At 40.1% G+C, this 22,634-nt stretch overlaps 3 protein-coding genes across 5 annotated transcripts in view; 1 reads left to right on the forward strand and 2 right to left on the reverse strand.

Annotated features, from left to right (window-relative positions):
* The window catches only part of kdm6bb (lysine (K)-specific demethylase 6B, b), a 29,054-nt gene extending 22,120 nt beyond the window's left edge, over positions 1–6,934 (reverse strand). Inside the window, exons 1-2 of the mRNA XM_079648812.1 lie at positions 6,749–6,934; positions 3,796–3,923 (exon numbers count right to left, since the gene is read on the reverse strand). The gene's annotated coding sequence lies outside the window, so the exon portion shown is untranslated. The remainder of the gene's footprint in view (positions 1–3,795; positions 3,924–6,748) is intronic.
* Positions 6,935–12,054: 5,120 nt separating this feature from the next.
* Positions 12,055–14,424, forward strand: LOC307020725 (endonuclease domain-containing 1 protein). The gene is made up of 2 exons (XM_079652257.1): positions 12,055–12,392; positions 13,360–14,424. Exons 1-2 carry the CDS (start codon positions 12,108–12,110, stop codon positions 13,966–13,968), a joined length of 894 nt encoding a protein of 297 aa, XP_079508383.1. The 5' UTR covers positions 12,055–12,107; the 3' UTR covers positions 13,969–14,424.
* Positions 14,425–17,215: 2,791 nt separating this feature from the next.
* The window catches only part of nlgn2b (neuroligin 2b), a 200,457-nt gene continuing 195,038 nt past the window's right edge, over positions 17,216–22,634 (reverse strand). For all 3 annotated transcript variants that reach the window (XM_079649112.1, XM_079649111.1, XM_079649113.1), the window contains one exon: positions 17,216–21,649. In XM_079649112.1, coding sequence (XP_079505238.1) covers positions 20,707–21,649 — 943 coding nt within the window. In that variant the 3' untranslated portion in view covers positions 17,216–20,706. The remainder of the gene's footprint in view (positions 21,650–22,634) is intronic.

Raw genomic sequence — 22,634 nt, forward strand, 5'->3', positions numbered from 1 at the left:
ATTGTGTTAGTTAGTTGCAGCCTGGGTATAAATTCTTTGAACAATATAACTACAATACATCTTCTATGTACCAACGACAATGTTTCCACCTTAGGACATAAAGCTAAAGAACACGGCACATTTGAAAGAGCCTGTGAAGGCAGCATTGGTCTTGGCTAGTTGTCAGTCGATTCCTTACTTTGATTCAAACAACTTTTTTAATTACAGTTATGTATTTGACCATAGCCAGAAAATATGTCCTGCTGTTTGTGGTGCTGCTGCCTTTAACGCTCACTATATTGTTTTGAAATGACTTTGTAAAGATCAACTTTGCATGCTGAAGTAAGCTTTGCCGGTCGTTTCTACCTCTATATGAATTAATTCCCCACAGCTATTTATAAACACTATAAAGAACTGCTGTTGAACTTCCCTCCGGGTGAGGTTTGTTTCATACAGGTGTGTTTGTGGTTGGACTGTTGCAGATGTGTGATAACCTTTCTTTGTGTGCTGAATAAGATGATTGAGCAACCTCTTCAAGAGTTCATTTCCTACCAGTTGCTAGAGCAACAGAAGCCAGACGATTCTTGCTCTGACGCTTAAGGCTTTTTAGAGTCAACTGCATTTAGGCCTAGGCTTATTTTTAGAGTAGAAAGAGGACACAAAAGGCCTTTATGTACATACAATGTTGCACGGCAAATATACGCTCAATGAAGACTGCCTGACTTTATCCTAACACACAGCACTGTGTGCCAGTTACTACATAAAGCTGTCTGGTTATATCCTCACTAATTCTCTCATGTCCTCCTGTTCCACTTAAATCTGCTTTTTGAGAGACCAGCTCTCTGAGCTTTTGCGAATCTCTGCTAATGCTAAAATAACCCCTTCATCAATCGCTGTAAAGCTTGGGATCTTGATTGTCCATCTTGATTCTCCGTTTGTACGGGTGTTAATGTCACATATCTTTGCTCATGTAACGAAAAAATACATTCCTGTTCATTTCCTTATTAAGGAAAATAAATAAATAAGCCACTTATATTACTTTAGCATTACATGCGGTCCCATGATGTACAGCCTACGTTGATCCAGTTTAAATAACTTTATATTTATTTTCTCTTTTAATAATGTTTAAGAGAAATGTAGGCTTTTGAACATATCTCCCCAGCCTTGCATTCTTTTGGGAAATTGTTTGCATTGCACATAAATGGCAGCAAAACAAGCAGGAAGCAGTATTTATTAAACTGCGGTAAACACGCCCCAAAACATCAGCATATAGAGTGGCGAAGTCACGCCCATCTACTTCCGGTCCATGGGACCTTATTTCGGAAAAATTATGTATTGAAGTCAATGGAGAGAGAAAACGTATCTTTCGATCCCGTTTGAATTGTGCCATGAATTACACATATGATGTTTGTCAATCTTAAAAAAATAATTTCCATGTCAAAAAAGTCTCAGTTTGTCGTAAAACTGTTGAAATATAAGACTATTAAAAATACGCAACTAGAGAATCCCAGAGTCACATAAGTGATGTCACAACTGATGTCACAATTGTTTTACAATATAATGAATACAATAATATTCACTGTTATACAGAATATTACTACCACACTCACCACACACATCAATAGTCTCCTGGTGGTCATACTACGGCAAGGAGTTTGGAAGAATATGCTTTTGAATAATTTGGGAGAATATTTATAATGTAAAATCTTCAATAAATATGGCATTATCTTCAATAACTTTACTATTATACAGTATATTTCTACCAAACTTAGCATCTGGTTAGCTAGCTGCGCTAATGGATATTAGAAGCTGTTTGTTTCTAAAACAAGGAGAGGGAGAGCTCTGTCCTGTCAGACTGAGATAGATAACTACAGCTCAGTGAGGTAAGGGACTCTGTGTTTAGATAGGTAACTTTAATCTAGTTATCTCAGTGGGTCTCAAACGTGAGACCCAACCCCCCCCACACTTATAAAATAGCACTTGATTGTAAGAGTCGCGGGTACACTGTTTATGTGCGTATTCCACTGTAGCACCCGGTACATTAATGGGAAACCCTAGTTTGTACATGTTCAATACATTTGTAACACTGTATACATGAACGTTTCTTTTTTCGGTTCACCCAAAAAAAATCTCACTCCAAGCTGAACTCAAATGTTGGCAGCCCTGATTAAACATTAAAAAGATCAGGCAGTTCAGAGAGAATCAAAGGCAGGCAGGCAGGCAGCTCTGCATGACATTCTTCTGGACGTGTTTCCTTGTGGTGATAGTGGGGGTAGTCAATCCCTTTTTTGACAAGACAGTAGTGACGGCCATCTTGGTGACGTGTGTTGTTGTGCGAGACCAGAGATGTAGTTCATTCAGCGTTTCACACAAACAAATGTGTTACTTCACAGTTTTATGACACATTTTTATTTTTTTGACTTGCAAAATTATCTTTTAAATTGACAAACATCACATGTGTAATTTGTGGCATAATTCAAACGGGATCAAAAGACAATCTTTCTCTCTCCATTGACTTCAATACATAATTTTTCCGAATTAAGGTCCCATGGAGCTCCCCCGGAAGGGGAGGGACTTTGCCACTCTATTGCTGTGTCTTAATTAGAATATGCTACAAATCGTCATGAGGCCTAATTGTTAGTTTCCAAAATGAATATGCAATTTAAACAAAGCATATCAACTTAGAATATTGTCATAAGAGCAAGAATAGTGGAATAAAAAAAGGGTGCATGTTGCTGTCACTGTTTGCTTGGTTCATGCTAACACATGGTAAACTGTTTCACTGCTTTGTGTGGTATTATAACATTTTTAGACACAAGCATTGCAATCATTTTTTTGACAAGAAAAAACGCCTTACCACGCTTTATCCCCGAGCCTGCTGCTGGTATTTGAGCAACATTACAAAGACAGCACATAAACCATCTGTTGTACACCCTCCCTGTTGCACACTACAGGACACACTAGCTACAGGGTTGTAGGGGGAGCCATCACTCAGCAGCAGCTTAAATTTGACTCTGCACAACAATGGCGCTGTGCTTCCAATATTAAACCCATCTGCATAGGGTTAACTCGAGACATCTGGAATTCTGCTCCAGCCTGGCCAAATGATGTCATGTGCAAAAGGGGTTAAGTTGCTGTTGGGTAAACCCTCTGCTTCACAGCGAGATACGTTCAAGAAAAGAATGTGCAATGCAAACAGTGCAGTTTAGCGTGTTTTTGTTCAATGTGTAGTAGTTCCAGAGGTATTTTTCAAGCTGTGTTGGACTGTATACCACAGACCAACTTGACCAACATTTCAAAAGATATTTATTTGAGAAACGTAACAACAATGTCCCTTTGCAGAAAACATGACCTGGTTACTCATGATACTTCACAGACTTTGTTGAAAGCAGTGTCAATGTAGCAACAATTTGCTTGTTGCTGAACTTTGCTCGGTGATCTGGTAGATGGGTGTAATTTGGCAGAAAGAAAAATGTTCCTACAAAAAACTGCTCCTAACTGTGGATTTTCTTGAATAACCATAACCGGGTCTTGTTTTTCACCGCTTTGAGCACCTTAAGCCAATTGCCATCTAGCTCCAATATATTGCGAAGTAGGGAGACATCTTTAGGACCAATTACACTACAGGTAAAAGGAAAATATGCATGTTAGGTGAACTGTCCCTTTAAACCTGTCATATGCACCACACAGCCTGCTTTCTGCCTCTTGTCACCAAGGAAACCCTGGTCATCCACTCTGTCACCACAGAGGAGTAGACTTACTATATTCATGTCTCACAAACAGTTGATGCTTCTGTTCACGTGCAGCACATCTTACCTTACAATGAGCACTGAGAGAAAGGAGGAGACCGAATCTGGACCCAATATGATGACGCTGTCCGTCAGGAATAGCTAGACAGCAGACCCGTGCAGTCCCTTTAAATAGACACGGTCATCCTCTGCGAGCTGGCAAACACACACAGACGCACACACACACAGCAGAGGGAGTAAGGGAACACCACAGTCAGTTGGAGCACAGATGTAGAAGACAGGAAATGTTTTATTGTCTCAAACCAAGGCATTTATCTTTCCTCAATCCCTAATGTAATGCTACCATTCTCTTCCTTGCCTCTCATTTCCTACAACACGTGCTTTCACGCACTCGCACTGTTGCAAACCTGACCCTCTCTAGACAAAGGAAGAGGACGAAATGAGATGTAAGAGAGAAGTGAGAGGATGGATGGGCTAGTAACCTCTGACAGGCCTTCTTCTTCTACTGACTATCCTCTTCATCGCCCTGCCCTTCGCTTTATTCTTCACTACTTGTTTCAACAAGGCTCCTTTTCTCTCTAGATACCCAATATCCCAGCCTTTTCCATTCTCTTTCATGCAATGTGTATGGCTCTGCCTATGCCTCACCCTCCCTTTTCTCTGCATGCTGTGTCCTTGTATCCCTGGCAACCGATGATATCATTTAGTCCAGAGCTGGGAGCACGGTCTCAAGCAAGCAGGGGGGTGTATGCGTGTGATTTTTGACATCAAGATAGAGAGGGGGGGGGGGATTAAATCTGCAAGCAATACACAGCTGTCAGTTGAATAAAAAAAAACTGTCATTGTTAAGAGACAATCTGCTAATAGGCTGCAATTTGCGTCCTCATTTAGACAAACCAACAGCCTGTCCTTTTCTTGCACACTCTCTGGAGCTGCTTGCTAGCTGCAGTGAATCACTGCAGATGTGCATCTCCTGCTGAGACTGTCTGTGAGCCAGTAGTAAGGATCCTGTACCATAAAAGGAGAGATGGGCTGCACCAGACTATGTCTGTCTCCGGTGGCTCGCAGGCTGGCTAACAAGAGGAGAAGAGATGAAGAGGAAGCGACAGATAGGCTGGATGGACAATCCTCCCTGGATGCATGCACATGTGTGAATTTATTGGTTTTGAGCCGGAAAAAGTGCCACAATCACAGAGAGAGAGAGAGTGTACAGTATGAGTCGAATATCAATCACATTTCTAAAAATAACACCCCCGCAGCCACACTCCCCTCAGCTCTATCCCCTTCTCCCCCTCTCTTTAATAGCAGCTTCTCCCGGTGTATGCTCCATAAAGCACAGCCCTCTCTGAGGGGTGCTGGAACGTTCTAAGGCAAGGTCAAGAGCAAGGAAGAGGGGTGTCTTTTGCAAGCGATGCAAAATGTACATTTTTGTTTTTTTTTGTTAACAAAGACAATGGGGGAGGTTAACAGGTTTGAAGAAGGCACCGGGTGCACGTGTGTGTTTTGTGTTCAAACAGCTGGGTTGTGAGAGGAGTAGGAGAATCTAATGTTCAGGTGTTTGCCAAAAGCTGGCAATCAAATCAACTGTAAGCATACGTGTGGCACTAGTCATACTGTAGAAAGTAACCCAAAATAATATTTATTTATTGTATTTAAAACACGAAAAAAAGAGACCCGCAACTTTATGTTCTAAATAAATATTTGTGTCTGAAATTGTGAAAAAGTCCATAAAGGTTTGTCAAAGTGAAGGGTTACGTCTTGACATGTTTTGTTTTGTCAGTCCTAAACTCAAAGATATTCACTTTGATGTTTTACAAAAAAGAGAAATGCAAGAAATATCCATTATTTAAAAAGGCTGAAAAACACATTACTGCCATGATGCACTGGAAATGACTAACGACTCATCTATTACCAAAAAAGTTGCATATTATTTCCTGTCTGATTGAGGGATCAACTAATGGTTGCAGCTCTAACGCTCATACAATTGTATCAACAAATCTATGAGTTCATTTCATAGAGAAATCTTTAAAACAGAGTTCCTGTACAAAGACTTATCCAAAAGCACCACTTCACCAGAGATGTGCTAACAAGTTTCTTTGAAATAAGTTAAAAAGCATGATAAAAGTGACTTGGCGACTTAATAAATCTTAGCCGACAAACACCTAAATGAGAGGGGGCAGTCTCACATTTTGAGCTCTTTATTAAATCAAAGAAAAATAGCGACATAAAGCTTTCTGTGTGAGATGCGTTACAGACTAATCTGAACTTTCTTTGGAGCAAAGTAGTGATGTGACACAGTTTAAACACAAGACTAAAAGGGAGATTAATCCTCACTTGCTCTCACTGTAGCTCTCCACACACACACACACACACACACACACACACACACACACACACACACACACACACACACACACACACACACACACACACACACACACACACACACACACACACACACACACACACACACACACACACACACACACACACACACACACACACACACACACACACACACACACACACACACACACACACACACACACGCGTTTAATTGAGTGTAGCCGCAACAGTTTCCCTTCACTAGATTCTTCATTTCACATTTCTTATTTCTGCTCCTGCATTCTGTGTCTGCACATGAGCACTGTATCTGTGTATCTGTGTGTGTGTGTGTGTGTGTGTGTGTGTGTGTGTGTGTGTGTGTGTGTGTGTGTGTGTGTGTGTCTGTGTGTGCGTGCGTGCGTGCGTGTGTGTGTCTGTCTGTCTGCAGACTGTGCTGCACATTCATGCATGAAGCTCACACACGCACGCGCACGCACGCACGCACGCACACACACACTGCAGTATGTTCTGCCAGGACGATGGCACATATAATAGACAAACATGTAGACACACACGAGATAAAATGAAATGGAAGCACATGCTCGCGCTTCTTCCACACTCGTAGATGAAGTGTATTTACATTTAGCCATTAGCAAATAGCACACGAAGAAGCTCCACTGTAGCCCTTCTTTTACCTCTCTGTTTTTCTTTTCTTCGCTCTCTTTGGTCCACACGCCCCTCTTGGCTCCCCTATTCCTCCCTTGCACTACTCGCCACCTTGTCTGGCCCGTTCCTCTCTCCTCTGTCTTCTTTCTTCCACCTCACCTCCTCCTCTTCCTGTTTCCACTCCGCTCTCAGATGCTCCGGCTCTGTAGCAGACTGATCCATGTACGGAGAGCGAGGAGGCGGGCCTATAGAGCTGCCAATCACAAGGCACAAGCCAATGAGAGGGGAGAGAAACTATCACATTTTGCAGCTATCTAGGGGAGGGAAGTGGTAGCAAACAGAGGCTTGGGGGGCTTTTCATTTTTTATATTCCTCCTGCTGTATATGTGAGGGTCGGGAATGAGTTGGAACATGGCCAGTATAGTAAAGAAGGCATTTTACATTTCTCCACAGCTGTGTGACACATTTTACTGGAGTCCACAGACATGAACCCCCCCTAAAATATCACTGCAAGTGGTTGACACCTATTTGCATGAATCCTCAAAAAATAGGATACATTAGGTCTTAATTAAAGGGTAGTAGAATCGTCATGTAGGCATATTGGCAAGAACGATGCACATCCCATGTATGTGGCTCATGGGGAGCTAACTGCATATCCATGTATATCTCTGGAGGAATTGGGAGGCGAATCTGAGGCAAATGGTGACAGACGGGCTGTGAGTGTTGTCTGAGCTCAAATGTCAAGTGGCAGGATACAGGGGGGGGTGGGGCTATACAGCTCCAGGTTTATGAGGGAGGATCTACTTTGTCGCTCATGATTACTCCCAAAAAACTCTCGCTACGATATCCTCATTCCACCCATCAGTGACAAATGAAAAAGCAGGCAGAGGTGTGCACTGAGAGGTAGAGACGGAGGATGAGGAGCCAGACGAATGTGAGGGTGAAATGGTGGAAGAAAGGAGCCAGCCTGAGCCCACTGCCAGGTTTTTTTTCTTCATTTTTTGCCTCTCAAATGCCTTAGCAACAGCTCCTGAACAGCCCAAATTCTATTGGCCAATGTATGACCCCATGTGAGTATTTGGACCAATGAGAAGGCTTTGGTGCAGAACTTGAGAGGGGACAGCTTCACAGGCGAATATATTATCTGCTAAACAGAGCCCCCTGGTGGCTCAATGAGGATCTGTTCCTCAGAAAGCCAAACTGTCATGCTGATAGTTATTATACAGCAACATTTTGAACAATGTCACTCACGCTTCAGAAATGAACAACTGAATAATCTCGGGGTTTATCCGTTTTGTTGTTCTCTTTTTAGTGTGTTTGTGTTGTGGATTATTTCGATGTATGCATCTTTAAGTAAAGCTGTATTTGTTAATGTGTTAATAGTCCTATGCAATTTTGCATATATGCATATAAATAATTGTATAGTTGTATATTTTGTTTCAATATATTCAACAATGTTAAGATATGTATATCTTTTTTTATGATTAATGTGTGCTTCTATTCAAGTGGAGCATGAATGCGGTTTAAAAGTGACAGTTTAATGTCACAGTAATTGAACAACAAATAACAAATGTGTTAAGATATTTGAGCATTAGTTGAGATAATAAGTCACATTTTGGTAAGATAGCGCTTTCTCAAAATTCTATGTGAAAAATAAGAGGAAAAAGTTAAGGAAGGAGAATCAGTCAGGAAAATCATGGGAAAATAAGATTTTTCGGAATTGCAATTAATTAAAAATATTCATTTTGAGTAGCCCCAAGTGAAACATAAAACTGTATAACAATTTTTAAAACTAAATAATTGAATTTACCTATGAAACACTTTTTAAAATACAATATTGTTTAACATTTGGCTACATTTTATAATAAAAGTCTACCTCACACTTTTTAGATTTTTTTAACGTTTGAATCTGTAATGTTTATAGGCATTTTACCCTAGCTTGTAAGAGCTGATCATGATGGTGCAGGTAAAGGGAACAAGCTCAAAACAAGCCTAGACGGCCACCTAGTGTGCAATATATATTACTGCACAATGATGTACTAGCTTTGGAACAGAGCTGCATGGGACATTTAAATGTAGGCCTACAGTGTGTGCTAAAAATAATAGGCAACATTTTTCTAAATTAGGACTATGTATTACATTGAATAATATTGCTGCATTTATTATATAGTTTGAAATCAATGTCACGTGTGAGTCTCCCATTACTAAAATTGTTAAATAATAACAAATCATTTCTTGAACAACCTGGTACATTCATACTTGTCTATTGAGTTTTTATCAATTCAGATGCGTGATACACAGAACCTTGAGGGGTTTATTTAAATTGTGTGCCATAAAGAAACAGACCAGATGATCTTTTTCGTGCTGCCCTGAAAGCTCACATTTATTTTGACCATCTAAAGACAACTTGACCAGTAATTGCATTTTGTACCAAAGTGCTATAACATTAGACTTGACAGCAGTAACATTCTCTGCTTCTTCCACTGAAGATGAAACAGCAGAGGGCAGCTGAGCTGGTTCTGTACTTGGTCAGAATATATCATTTTAATTGGTAAAAATGCTGACAGCAGAAAAATGTCTGTTCACATAACTGCATCATCAGCCCCAGCTACATAAGTTATGATTGTCATAACTCAGGATTAGATCAGAGAGGCAAGCTGGTCCCTCGATGAATAACAACAGTCGGTCACTCAAATTGACTTATTAGGGCAGTGAGGGATTGTTGCTCTAGCTTATCTGACTATCACTTACCATTTGCATAAGACTGCATGAGAAGAGGCAGCGTAGCACAGCAGCAGACACACCAGCCATTCATATACAGCACATTTCAACTCCTTTACACCATAGACGAAAAGGCCTCTGGTTCCCTATCTTTTTTGACGGACACCTCCTCCACAGAACTGTAACATTATCTCACTTCTTAATCAACACCATTGTTCAAGATAATTTAAACTGAATTGAAAACGTGATGTTAAATATTACTATTGATATAAAAGTGAATATTGCCACTTTGAGTTAATCAATTGCTAAAAACTATTATAGTATTGTAGCATTACTTTTAAGCTTGCTTGCTAACTATAATCTTTATACACTCAAGGATGTATAGTTATTCAATAATACTTGCTACTCACAAATATTTCCACATACCCCCACAAAGTGCCCCAACATGGATAGAATACTGAACACACCTACCAGTGTCAGGGTCCTCTGCTAGACGTCACACAACATGTTAATCAAAGAGTCACATGCCAACCATACTCCAAAAAAGCACAAAGCAGCATAAAGAGACACAACATGATCGCAAAGATACTAAAAGGAACTGCAGAGACACAAAGCAACTACAAAAAGACTCAACATGACTACAAAGAGACACACAAATGACCAGGAAGAGGAAAAAACAACTACAAAAAGTCTACAAAAAGAAAGAGACTTACAAAGTGACATATACAACTCAGACTCAAAGAAGAAACAGAAAATACACACATAGAAACGCAAAACAATATTCCTCTTCAGAACGTGTGTAATGAGATCCATAACACTGACACAACACATGGTCAATGAGAAGAGCAATCAGTGACTCTTCTGTGAGGGGATAGTCAATGCAGCATTGCACTGACAATCATCCAATAGTGGTAGTAAATGTGTTTGATCATAAAAAGAGCACAAATAAAGAATCTGCATAATGTGTGTCCAAGAGTGTTGGGGGTATTTCTTATTCTGCTTCTTCACATTCATCAGTTTCTTCACAACTGGTTTATGTATCTCTCTTGCTTTTTAACTGGTCACTTTGTCGTAGTTATGCATTCATGCATTATCTCTACTATTCACGATTAAAAGCATAGTACCTCTGAAGAGCACTGGCCACTCTAGGCCTTTTGTTCCTGACTGAGGCAGATTAGACACTTTTGCATTTTATATTATGCTGATAGCATGAGTCTGAATGTAAAACATCTATGTCCTGTGTTTCACCTCATCACTCTTTAAGAGTGCACTGCAGTTATAGCTAGAATAAGATGTATCTATTTAAACAATGACTGTACAATACATGCATTGCACCACATTGACTATAAGCAGTAGTGGAAAGTAACTTAGTGCATTTACTCAAGTACCATATTGTACTTTTTGAGGTACACATACTTTACTTGAGTGTTTCCATTTTATGCTACTTTATACTTGCACTCTACTAGATTTTGGCAGAAAATATTGTACCTTTTACTCCATTATCTGACAACATTAATTATTAGTTATTTTTGCAGGTACATGTTAATAATAGAAAAAGTAATTAATGCATTATTATGTAATTTTATGGATGGGGATACCTGACCGTATAACAAGTTACTAATTTTGTGTCCTGCAAACATTTAAATGATGGACACATTAATGCATCACTATATATAAACCAGAGATATGATATATATTATACTGAAAATGGATATTTTGATAATGGATACTTTTGGATTTAGTACTGAAGTATTTGATGCAGCTAATCATTTGGTTATTTTACTTAAGTAAAATGTTTAATGCAGGGCGTTTACTTGTATTTCTACACTGTGGTGTATACTTTTATACTCAAGCAAAGATCTGAGTACTTCTTCCACCCGATCCTAGAGGCTCAATGAGGATTTCCATCTGTTGTCCGTGGAAATGTGTATTATGGACGTATAACAAATTCCCCAAAACCTTCATAAATGCACAGGACAACCCAACATATTCAGACCTTGATGACAACTTGATTGTCTCTTTTTCAACCATTTTTCAACATCAGTTTAAACTGACTAATACACTCACATACTTATATATATTCTGTAATGGAAACCCCTATAGTCTTCCTCTACAGCAAAAATAAAAGGGCCAACATATATACATTTTGGGCAGCAGTAAGCGGACCACACGTGAAACAAGGCCTTCACAAGTTGTTCAGAATAGCTATGTTTGTTTTTAATTTCTCGAGGTACTAAGGTGAATTTGTGAAATACTGACTTTGTAAATATGTGACATGACCGCAAGTAGTTGATAATCCTGTATTTTGTCGCCTTCACCATGGATTGCACCATTTATAAATTATAATAGCTTCTATCCCAAAGAGCAAACCATAACGTCATTAAGAACTCACAGAGACAAACTTGTCAAATAAACATCAGTAGGTTTGTTACAATAGCTTTACTTCAAAATGAGAAATACATCCTTAAAGAACATACGCTTTCGAAAAATAGTCATAGGAACAAACTTCTTTGGAATTGTGTGATAAAGCCCATCCACGCCCACAAATGAAAGGAGACCTGTCTTTTGTCAAACTCTACTTTGCATATCTGGACTGTAATAATCGTAACTGCAAACCCTTTCTGTCAATGCTTGCCAGTCGGACTGACTGAGGAGACGTTTTTGACCATGACAATTCTATTTTTGCTAGGCTGTTTTTTGCCTCTACTTTCTGCAACAGTTGTTCTAGATTTTAATCACATTGAGAGATGTAAGGACTCCCTGTACATGGGGACCCCACCGAGGGGCTTCACCGACAACAACCTGAAGAGGATCTGCCAACGTTACGCCGACAGACCTCGTTATGTGACCCTGTACGACCCCCAGAAGAGGATTCCCGTTTACTCAGCTTATACATTCAAGAAAACAGAGGGAGACAGGCGTGTGGACTACCCATGGATGTTTGAGCCACAGGTGGGAGACTAGTCTTTGAGTAATAGTTTAAGTTTAGTCAAAGTGCAGGCATAGTAAATAAAGACAAATCAGTTGTGATAATATGAGAATTATGTTTACTATTACAAGAATAAAGATGTGCTTTCAAGAAAAATGTGGAATATTATGAAAATTAACGTAGTTATAATTACAAGTGTTGGTTTTAATATAGTAGTACAAATGATATTTGTCTTTTATGTGTCACGTGAGTGTTGATGACCTATAGTTGCAACTTAATTTTTAAAATATTATGAATTGGATTCAGTTTAATTGTAGGCATGCACAATATAATCAACAAATAATATATCCTTTATTGATCCAAGCGACCCTGCAGTATAAATTATCCTTTACCAGCTGCTACATTAAAGTGACAAACAAATTATTTCATCAATAATTGTAAGTCAATAAAAATTATAAATACTATTCTGAAATGGGCTGTTGTGCAAACTCAGTAGACTTTTTACTTCAAGTATATTTTAATGCTAATACCTTTGTATTTGTTTAGAAAAAAAAAAAGATTTTGAATGTAGGTAACAAACGTATTTCTATACTCTGGTTTTACTATTTTGACTGAAGTGAAGCTTTCATTGGGAATAAACAATAATGGCTTTGCACACTGTAAAATGTGTTAAATTGATCTGACTTTTAAAAATCTAAGTTCATTTCCTCATACAATTTAATATCGGTATCAGTCCAGGTTTACGTAAAATCACCTGTCGGCCATAATAGAAACCTTTATAGTCTTCCTCTACAGCAAAAAAAGGGCCTAATGTTAGACATTTTGTGCAAAACAAGGCTCTCACAAGTTGTTCAGAATGGGTTAAGTTCACCTAAAATGTTTCTGTATTTACTTCATTTTGTAAAGTTGTTCCAACTTAAAAATGTGATGTGGAATTAACTTGTTCTATTTAAGTGTAGGCTCTCATTCCCATCATGTGTGTCTCCACAGCTGGCAGAAACTGACGGGAATGGAAACATGCAGCCCTTCCCCACCGGCTACCTGCACATGAAGTTCGAGGACAGCCAGGCCGTCCTGGACGACTACTCTGACGTGGTCCTGTATGAGAGGGGTCACCTGAACCCGGACCAGCACCAGTCCACGCCACACGACCGGGCCGCCACCTACACTCTGACCAACGTGGTCCCGCAGATCCGCGAGTTCAACATCGGGCCATGGCGCCAGTACGAGGAGCGGATCAGACTCCGCCTCAACAACTTCTGCCGCGGTGTGGCCTACATCGTGACCGGAGTGACCACCAGGGGCAACATGATCCGCAGGAACAACCAGGACCGGGTGGCCATCCCCGAAGATGTGTGGTCCGCCTACTGCTGCCCAGACTATGACCGCAACTCCCCGAGTGATGTCCGCATTCGCTTCCCTACCTACGGGGTCCTGGCCAAGAATGCCAAAGAAGGAAACAGCGTCCACGAGATGCCTCTCATGGAACTTGAGATCTTCCTGAAAAGTAATTTGGATGTTGACCAGAACCTCCAGATCTTCTATGACAACTGCATCTCCCCATCACCCCTCCCTCTGTACCTGCAACACACTATTTAAAAGCTCTATGGGTTGGGTTGGATAAATTATACAGAAAAAACAGAAACTCTGACTTTAATTAAATGTATTGTGTCAACAAATTTCAAATAAATGTTTTAGGTTAGTTGAAAGCAATAATATTAAGTTTTAATACTAAATTATTGCTTTCAACTAACCTAATACAGTTATGTGTAATCTGTTGACATAATTAATTTCAATAAAGTCAACATTTCAGTTTTTTCAGTGTGGAGAAAATTGTCATAATTCACAGTAAAGTTAATTCAAAATTCCTCTTGCAGCTTAGTTATTCTTCGGGGAAAAACGTTTTTGAATAACTGTTTCCTTTCATCATCTGTTATTTGACCAACAAATCGTAAAGCAACACATGTTACAGGAGAGCTGCTTTGTTGGGAGAGGGAATAAAATGTGTGGAAAGCTATTCAAATTGGCTCCTTTAATAAAGTATAGTTCATTCACGCGATTTGTGATTGTGTCATTACTTTTCATTCTTGTCAAATGTTAGTGGTAAGCTTAGAAAAAGCTCTTTATCCTCCTGAGAATGTGAGTTTGAATGTTTAGTCAGTTATGAAAATTGGATTGGACCTATGGCTATCTGATGGGTTTTAGTGCGTTTAGTCATTGAGTTGATCCACTTGTAAAAGTATTTTGAATATCATATAAAATATTCCATGGTCAGTTGTATAACTTGTTGCAGGGTTACTGAAGTTTTAGAAAACCAACAGGATTTAGGAACTGTTAAAAATGTACCACCTTAATGCTATTTTTAGAAACGAAAGAGTGAGGATAATATATTAAAACATTAAATTGGTCAAAGATAACCTCTGTGAATATTATGTCATGGAGACTTTTCATATTTTTGGTTTTTGGTATGGTTTTATGGGATGCTGAAAATTACATTTATTTTTGAAATTCTAAAGAGGAAGATGCTTTCTGTTTTTTTTCAGACGGAAACAGTCATTTTCTGATGCAGCAGACCTTTCTTACATATTATGGCCTTCACTGCCATCTAGTGACAAAGGAAAATAATTTCCTCAGATCACTTCTCCCAGAAAAAACAGCTGAGTATTATTGTCTGTAAAGGTAATCAGGTTGAGCGCAAAAGAGAAATACTATCAGTCATCCAAACAATTATGCAATCTGTATATGATGATTCTGCTGTTATAACACAAATAATGTTGATAGATAGAGTGCACGTCAACCATAAGAGTTATTAGACAGTGCAAAGGCTAATAACTTGTTTGTTATTACAGCAATATTTCAGGGCAGATACTTTAAACCAAAACAAATGAATAAGATATGAAAAACTATTAAAAACTGCAGAAAGTTGCATTATTAACTGGTGCAAGACCATATTTCATTTTTTCTTTCTCTTCTGTAATGAATTCTTCTAGATTAATTAAAAACAACTTGCACCACCTTGCTTATTAAAGGGATGTATCTTTATTGTTTTTCCAAGGTAATTATCCGTTGCCTACCTGTGATAATTATAATGCTGAATACTTCATTTGGGAAGAAAATATCAACTGACTAGAGTGACATTTGAGAGGTAAAAAGAGCAATGTGGAGCTTTTTCCCCAGCAATAACAAAGAACTAAATGTATCTGTGGCCAAAAAAAGTTTTAATTGTTTCCACATCGGGGCTTAAACGAATGGAAATCCATGCAATAGTACAGATTCTTCATCCAAAAGCCCCAGTGCACCAGTCAGTTCCTGTATGTTGCCATAATATTGATTTATTGTGTACACAAGCTGAATAAATAAACACCAGAGGTCAGTTCCCTTCATAAAACTGGTGCTGTTATTTTTAGCTATGGAATTCAAATCTCTGGATAACTTTAAAACCTCACAGAATGAGAGTCAAAACTCCGTATATTATATGTACAATGGAATTACGGGATTGTGGACATTTTGAGGATACATTAGAATAACAGCTGTAAGCAAAAACATTTCAAACTGAAAAAATAAACAGTTTATGACGATTTAAAATCTTACCCACATCAATCAAACACCATCGTTCTCCTCTCTCTCCGTCTAGGCGGCAATCTTCTCTCTTAAAACAATAAAAACCAAGATCAATCCTGCCACACTAGAAAAAGAAACACAGATGAGATTAGTATTACATTATAACAAGAAAAGCATGTTAGTAACTAAATGTTTTTCATGTTATAACAAGATATGTTCACAACATATAAACGTATTACGTAATAACATTATAGACATTCTTATAATCTGACATTTCTCACATTGACAAATTGATTTCACATAAAATAAATTATATTATAGGGGGATTACTTCAATTGTTATAACCAAGATAAAAGTGCATTTGCAACTCCACTGGTAGTAAAATGAATAACCATTATATAGAAGTTTATGAAAAGAGGACCCCACTTCTCACTCGGTTTATTACCTCAGTAAACATTTTCCTTAATAAGTTTGTGTCCTCAATCACTATTTTGAAGTCTTATTGAATAAAGTAATGTGAGCAACCACCCACCCACAAACCAACCACCCAACTATCCATCCATCCATCCAACCAACCAACCAACCAACCAACCAACCAACCAACCAACCAACCAACCAACCAACCAACCAACCACATATCCAACCAACCAACCAACCAACCAACCAACCAACCAACCAACCAACCAACCACATACCCAACCAACCATCCAACCAACCAACCAACCAACCAACCAACCAACCAACCAACCAACCAACCACATACCCAACCAACCAACCAACCAACCAACCAACCAACCAACCAACCACATACCCAACCAACCAACCAACCAACCAACCAACCAACCAACCAACCAACCAACCATCATCCATCCATCCATCCATCCATCCATCCATCCATCCATCCATCCATCCATCCATCCATCCATCCATCCATCCATCCATCCATCTATCCATCCATCCATCCATCCATCCATCCATCCAACCAACCAACCAACAAAAAGCGCAACAGTATAGTGGGGTACTTCCACCGACATGGCTTTAAAATGCAGTTTTCATTTTGCATCGCTCACATTGTGACACAAACGGTTGAAAGCATTTGTTTAAGAATGTCTTTTAATGTTTTCCAGTTCAGATACACAACATACAGTGTGTAATAGCCTCTATTTGAAATAGAAATATTAACTTTAATTTGTTCAACTCCTTCGGGTCATTATGCTCTCTCACAGTATCTTGAGCTCAAGCAGGTTACTGAATTGGACTAAATGAAACAGACAAACAGGTGCAAGCCTTCACTTTACCATTTCAGCAATAAATGTAATAAGAAGATATTTGGATCTTTGAAATGTTTTTTTTTTTTTAATATATATATATTTTTCCTTACCTTAAGCCAACATCAAAACTGTAGTGTAAACATGTAAACTTAGTGAGTGTGCTTCCGTTATCTGTTGGCTGTCCAAACGCTTGTTTAGAAAAAGAAATGCTGTTTTTATAACGCTGTTTTTGGACTAACATCAAAAAGGTTCAATAATCCCATAAACAGAATGTGCAGAGAAACTTGCAAAAGGTAGCAAAAACAACCACCATGATTAGAGTCAGAAATAAGACCAAAAGAGTACAAAGGATTCCAAAACCTCCCAATTATGACAATGCTCAAGACAATGTGAGACATTAACAATTAAATCCAACAGCATCACAAGTAAAATTCTCGATTTGTAGTTTGTTTTGAGCACATATGAAAACGTGCGCCCATTTTCATATTTCATTCCTCAAAACATCCCAATTTTCCCGTCTTGTGTCGATTCCCTGCAGCTGTTCTTTGGCTTTTCAACCAATGAAAGGACTCAAACGCTGCCTCCATGATTGATGGGATAGTGCCATGTGTGTGATATGCTTTAGACAGGCCTATTATCCAGTAAGAGCATTTTTATCACCACAACATCTAGGCTAACCTGAGCTGTAAGCATTCCTTTTTTTGAGTATTTGTTATCCTCAACCATGCTGTGATTTTTTTTTTTCATTATCAACATATGTTAACAGATTCCTGTGCCCATAAACTATTGGAATTGGCCCTTGAGATCTAGGAAAGAAAGGAGAATCAAACATACGCATGAGTGCTAAAATCATGTAAGTTAGTCACCTAAACTTGCACCTGTTGTCACAAAGAAAAGATCCGGCCAATCACTCAAACCAAACGACAAACATAATATTTACAAATTCCAGTTTGTTCTCTTACACTTAAAAAATGTACAGTTTTGTTTCATGTGTTGGTTTTTGTTCTTTTTGTCCTCGCAGCTCGCTCCAGTCCAGTGTGAGGGATGGCAGTCTGGCTCCAGAGTGTTGTTGACCTGAGCAGACCGGATACAGAACAAGGAGCGGGGGGGAATTCATCCCGCTCGCCTTGCTTTCGTGATATATGGTGTATGAGTAATGTCTGTCAATAAAGATTTAAATCAGGTTTTTTAGAACACATCCTCAGTGCATCGACAGATCATATCATTGATCACTGCCGGCATTTGTCCAGTGTTGTCCTAATGTCACTGGGATTTTTTTTCCCTCAGAATTGTCCAGAGTGCAACCTGTCTCTCGTTGTGCGAAAAGATGTGAAACGCACGTACGAGGCTTTCTCACCTTTGGACCGTCATAAATATATCTCCCACCCCACAGAAGGGAGAATCATGAAACAACAAAAGACGAAAAGATAACTGTCAGGCAGTCTTTGAAGAATTTGGTTAATGTCAGTCACAGACAAAAACCTTATTTAGACTATTCATGTAACAGAGTTTTTTTTTTTTTTGTAACTTAAAAAGTGCTATCTTCAGGTGAGATTGAGAGACAGTGACTGCGAAGTTGACAGTTGCAAAAGATAAAGAGAAACCGAGCAAAAGAGGGAGGAGAGGAAAAGGCTTTCATCAGTCTTTCTGGTAGTTTTGCAGCACAGTCTCAGTGTCAGGACATGACAAAAATAAAGAGGAAATATTTACTCTCTTTGTTATAATCATATCATATAATTATAGTTTTACACAATATTCATCTCTTAATACTTTAATACCCTTTTGAAGTACCACAAAGTGCAGCTGATATTAAAATAGAAAATGTAAATGATTAAAACAAAATAAAAAACTCAATGAAAAACGAGGCAAATCATTCAAATGGCAAACAAATGTCTCTGTCCACACTCCTTAGAAAAGAAAAAACATCATGCAAATATCCCAGACAGCAAAGTAGTTAATAAAACTTTATATACTTTTTTTTTTTTCAAACAAGGATATATTGAATCTGATTTCCCTTTAAAGAAGAAGGGACCAGCCACAGTGCAACATTGAGTGTAATAATAATAATAATAATAAAAAAAGTGTGTGGATCAAACAGAAACATGAAGGGGTTGGCACTTTTTATGATGGTAATTCCTTTTGTAAGATACAGTCAGGATGGACCACTCCAGGCGCTCCACTGGACGCCAGTGAAAGAGGAACTTTATCACAGTACTTGGCACCAAGAATGCTGGTAAAAACGAGATATCAGAATATCTTTTTTTTTCATTCATATCCTTACAATTTATTAATAATACATCATTTACATTTGTGTTTTTGTATAAAAGACTCCAAAAGGAAAACAGAGTCTAGAAGTGATTGCGAGGAACGAGGAGAGAAGTGGACGTGGAAATGGATTATGTGGATGGATTAATAAAAAGAGCTACGAGGGCAGATGCAGAGAGAGGAATAGTGTGAGCCAGCTGAAAACAGAGAAGTGGTTTAATGGGCTGAGATGGAGATACAGACAGAGAGATAATGAGAGAGAAACAAATAAAGTAATGGACATGATTAGAGCCTGTGTGGCGGAGATGCAGCGAGTTCTAATGGGCAGCCTGGATTCCAGGTTGCGTCCCACAGACTGAGTGTGATTCAGTTATTTCCTGTACCGCCCAACAGTTGAAGCCCCAATCTGGAAATGTTCTGAAAGCAGCATTTGAGAGTATACAGATTATCAAAATAAAACATTATTTCTGACGGCAATGCGGCCGCATTCTAACTGAAAACAGGTAGATACATTTGATAACCGAAGGGTTTATAAATCAAGGAAAAACTCATGCTTAAAATGTCAAAGAGTTCATCCTTTTACTCCCAGCGCTGCAAATACAATTTTAACAAAAGTCTCCAAAATCAGAACAAAGAGACAGCTGTTGGGACATAGTGCTCAACACAGGGTGCCAAATTCCACTTCCAGATTGGGCCTTTAAAGCTGCAATTTGTAAGTTTCAAGAAATCACCGCTTTATGACAGACAGCTTGTTGGGCATATGCTGCCTTGCTCACTGCTGCATGCTACTGTATTATCTTTTCGCTAAATGAACGGAAGTGAGCGTTCTATGTCAAACATAGTTTTGCACTGACACAACAACACATGCGCAAAAAACAACAGAGCTACACGTAAGATGTCTGATTCACGAGCTCAATACCTCTTAGAGAGAAGGAGAGCTTAAAGCTGTGGCTCACCTAAGCACGAGATACTGAAGGAGCTTCAACACGAGGAAGCAGTGTGTACATACGATGACAGGCGTCTGGCAGAGGAGTGTGTTTCATCAACCCCCCACCTTTGATTTATGATAACATTTTAGAGGTATTTCGCTGCTTAAAATCTTACAAACTGCAGCTTTATTTGAGGGCTTAATGAGAAAAGACAAAGACAAGGAGAATGGTGAGGGTGGAGATTGTATGGAGCAGTTTGTGTGGTGTGACTCTGTACGCCCAGAGTGGGGTAGCAGAGGTTGTGCCTGGTCCTATACACGGGTGGTGGAGTGTTGGTGTGGCAGGGCATTGTTGCTGTGGCTGGGGACGGGTGTGGTGGAGGGGGCCGGCACAGGAGGGTAAGTGTTGAAGGGGTGGAGGGGCTGCATGCTGCTGATGGTGCTGGGGATCATGGTGAGGGTGTTGGCTGTCATCAGTGGCACGTCCTCCGGGGCCCGCCGCAGGGCCAGCGTGTAGTCGGGGGGGCACACGGGGGGCCGCAGGGGTTCCAGGTCGCCGTGGATGCCGCGGGACGGGAGGGGCGTGCCGTGCTCCAGCTCCACCCTCTGCTGCTTCATCTGCAGCGACATCAGCTCCTCCTCCTGACTCAGCGCCAGGTCGTTGTGCGGTGGGGCCCCGACCACTCCCATGCCGACGCCCATGCCCATGCCCATGGTGGTGACGCGCTGCGGGGACAGTCGGCGGTGGCGTCTCTGCATGAGTTCGTGGCGCTTATCCCGTTTGTAGTAGAGCGCGGCGAAGGCCAGCACGTTGAGGAAGAGGAGCGAGGCGCCCACAGCCACCGTCACGCTCAGCTCCGTGGAGTAGTCCCTCGTCTCGTCGGGGAAGGGGGAGAAGCGGGGTCTCTCCGAGCCGTCGGGCTCAGGGTCGGGCGGGTAGGTGGAGATGCCGGTTGAGGGGTGCTTGGTGCCGGTACCGGGGCTTTTGGGGCCCTTCCAGCCTTTGTTGCCTCCGGGCGGCAGGCGGGTTGTGATGGGGCCGATGACCTCCTTGTGGAGGCTGTGCAGATGGGGCACCAGCTCCAGCCAGAAGGCCACCTTGTTGGCCCGGTAGTTGTCTCTGACGCGAGGCTTCAGGCCGATATGTAAGTACTGCTTGTCTTTGGAGCTGAACTTGGTCCAGATGACTTCTTCGAAGCGGTTGGGCTTGGTGTGGATGAACGTGGTGTCCTGAGGAACTGGTAGGTTGGGATCCCTGGAGGAAAGAAATAGCAGAATCAAAATAGTTCTTATGCTAAGAATTCATCCTCACTCTGATTTTTTCACACTTTTTTTTTGACACTACCTTGCCTACCTCACTTTCAGCCCTTTCGATTTGATACAAACCAAAACTACAGGTGTAAAACCTCCCAGGACCATAGTCAAACAAAAAGAGTAACCATGGTTCATCTTTTGGATGGTTTGTACTTTCCGGCAAATTACAGGAAGTCCTGGCTATCCTCATGTAAGACTAGCAAAGCGCCTTTGGAGAACAGCTCTGTGCTTGGCAAGTGTGTGTATGAAAAGAGAGGTGGATGTGGCGCTCTCAGAGCAGACAACCATCAGAGCAGGAGAGACATTAACAGTAAACTTGTCAAGCAGTAATAAAATGTACATTGTTGGCTTCAGTTTGTCTGTGAATAAGCACTGCATCTAGGAGGGAGGTGATTATTTGTTCAATATCCGAGTGGGGCTGTATTTGTAAACAAACCGCTTGTCTTAAACAAGCCAGCACCTTTAGCACTTCTGTGTCAGTCGGGTCCAGTCAGTAGCTTCTTCTAAGATTCTGCAGCTGGAAACTAACTTAGTAAAAGCGAACTAACTGAAACAAGCTTTACCCGGTACAAAAGTGATGTTTCAGACAGATAAACATCGGCCACTGCTATTTGCCAATGGGATCTTATTTTCTGATCGATTGCAGGTCTCTGTAGGTCAAAGGCAATCCAAAAGGCAAATATCAAGAAATAAATCAAGTCATCCCTAGTGTCTACATAAGTATAATTATATAGGCCTATGATTGGAAAAGAGAGCCTGTTTACGTAATTTAAGTTGCAAGTAGGCCTATAGGGAGACGCAGGCAGCTCACATAGATGATGACCTCAGAGCGTAGGGATATCATGTAGTGATAAAAGGGAACTTGCATTACTGCAATGTAAAAAACGATCCAGATCAAATGTATATGAACGTAACAAAAAAACAAG

Source organism: Notothenia rossii, assembly GCF_949606895.1.
Source record: "Notothenia rossii genome assembly, chromosome: 9".
NCBI classification, from domain to species: domain Eukaryota; kingdom Metazoa; phylum Chordata; class Actinopteri; order Perciformes; family Nototheniidae; genus Notothenia; species Notothenia rossii.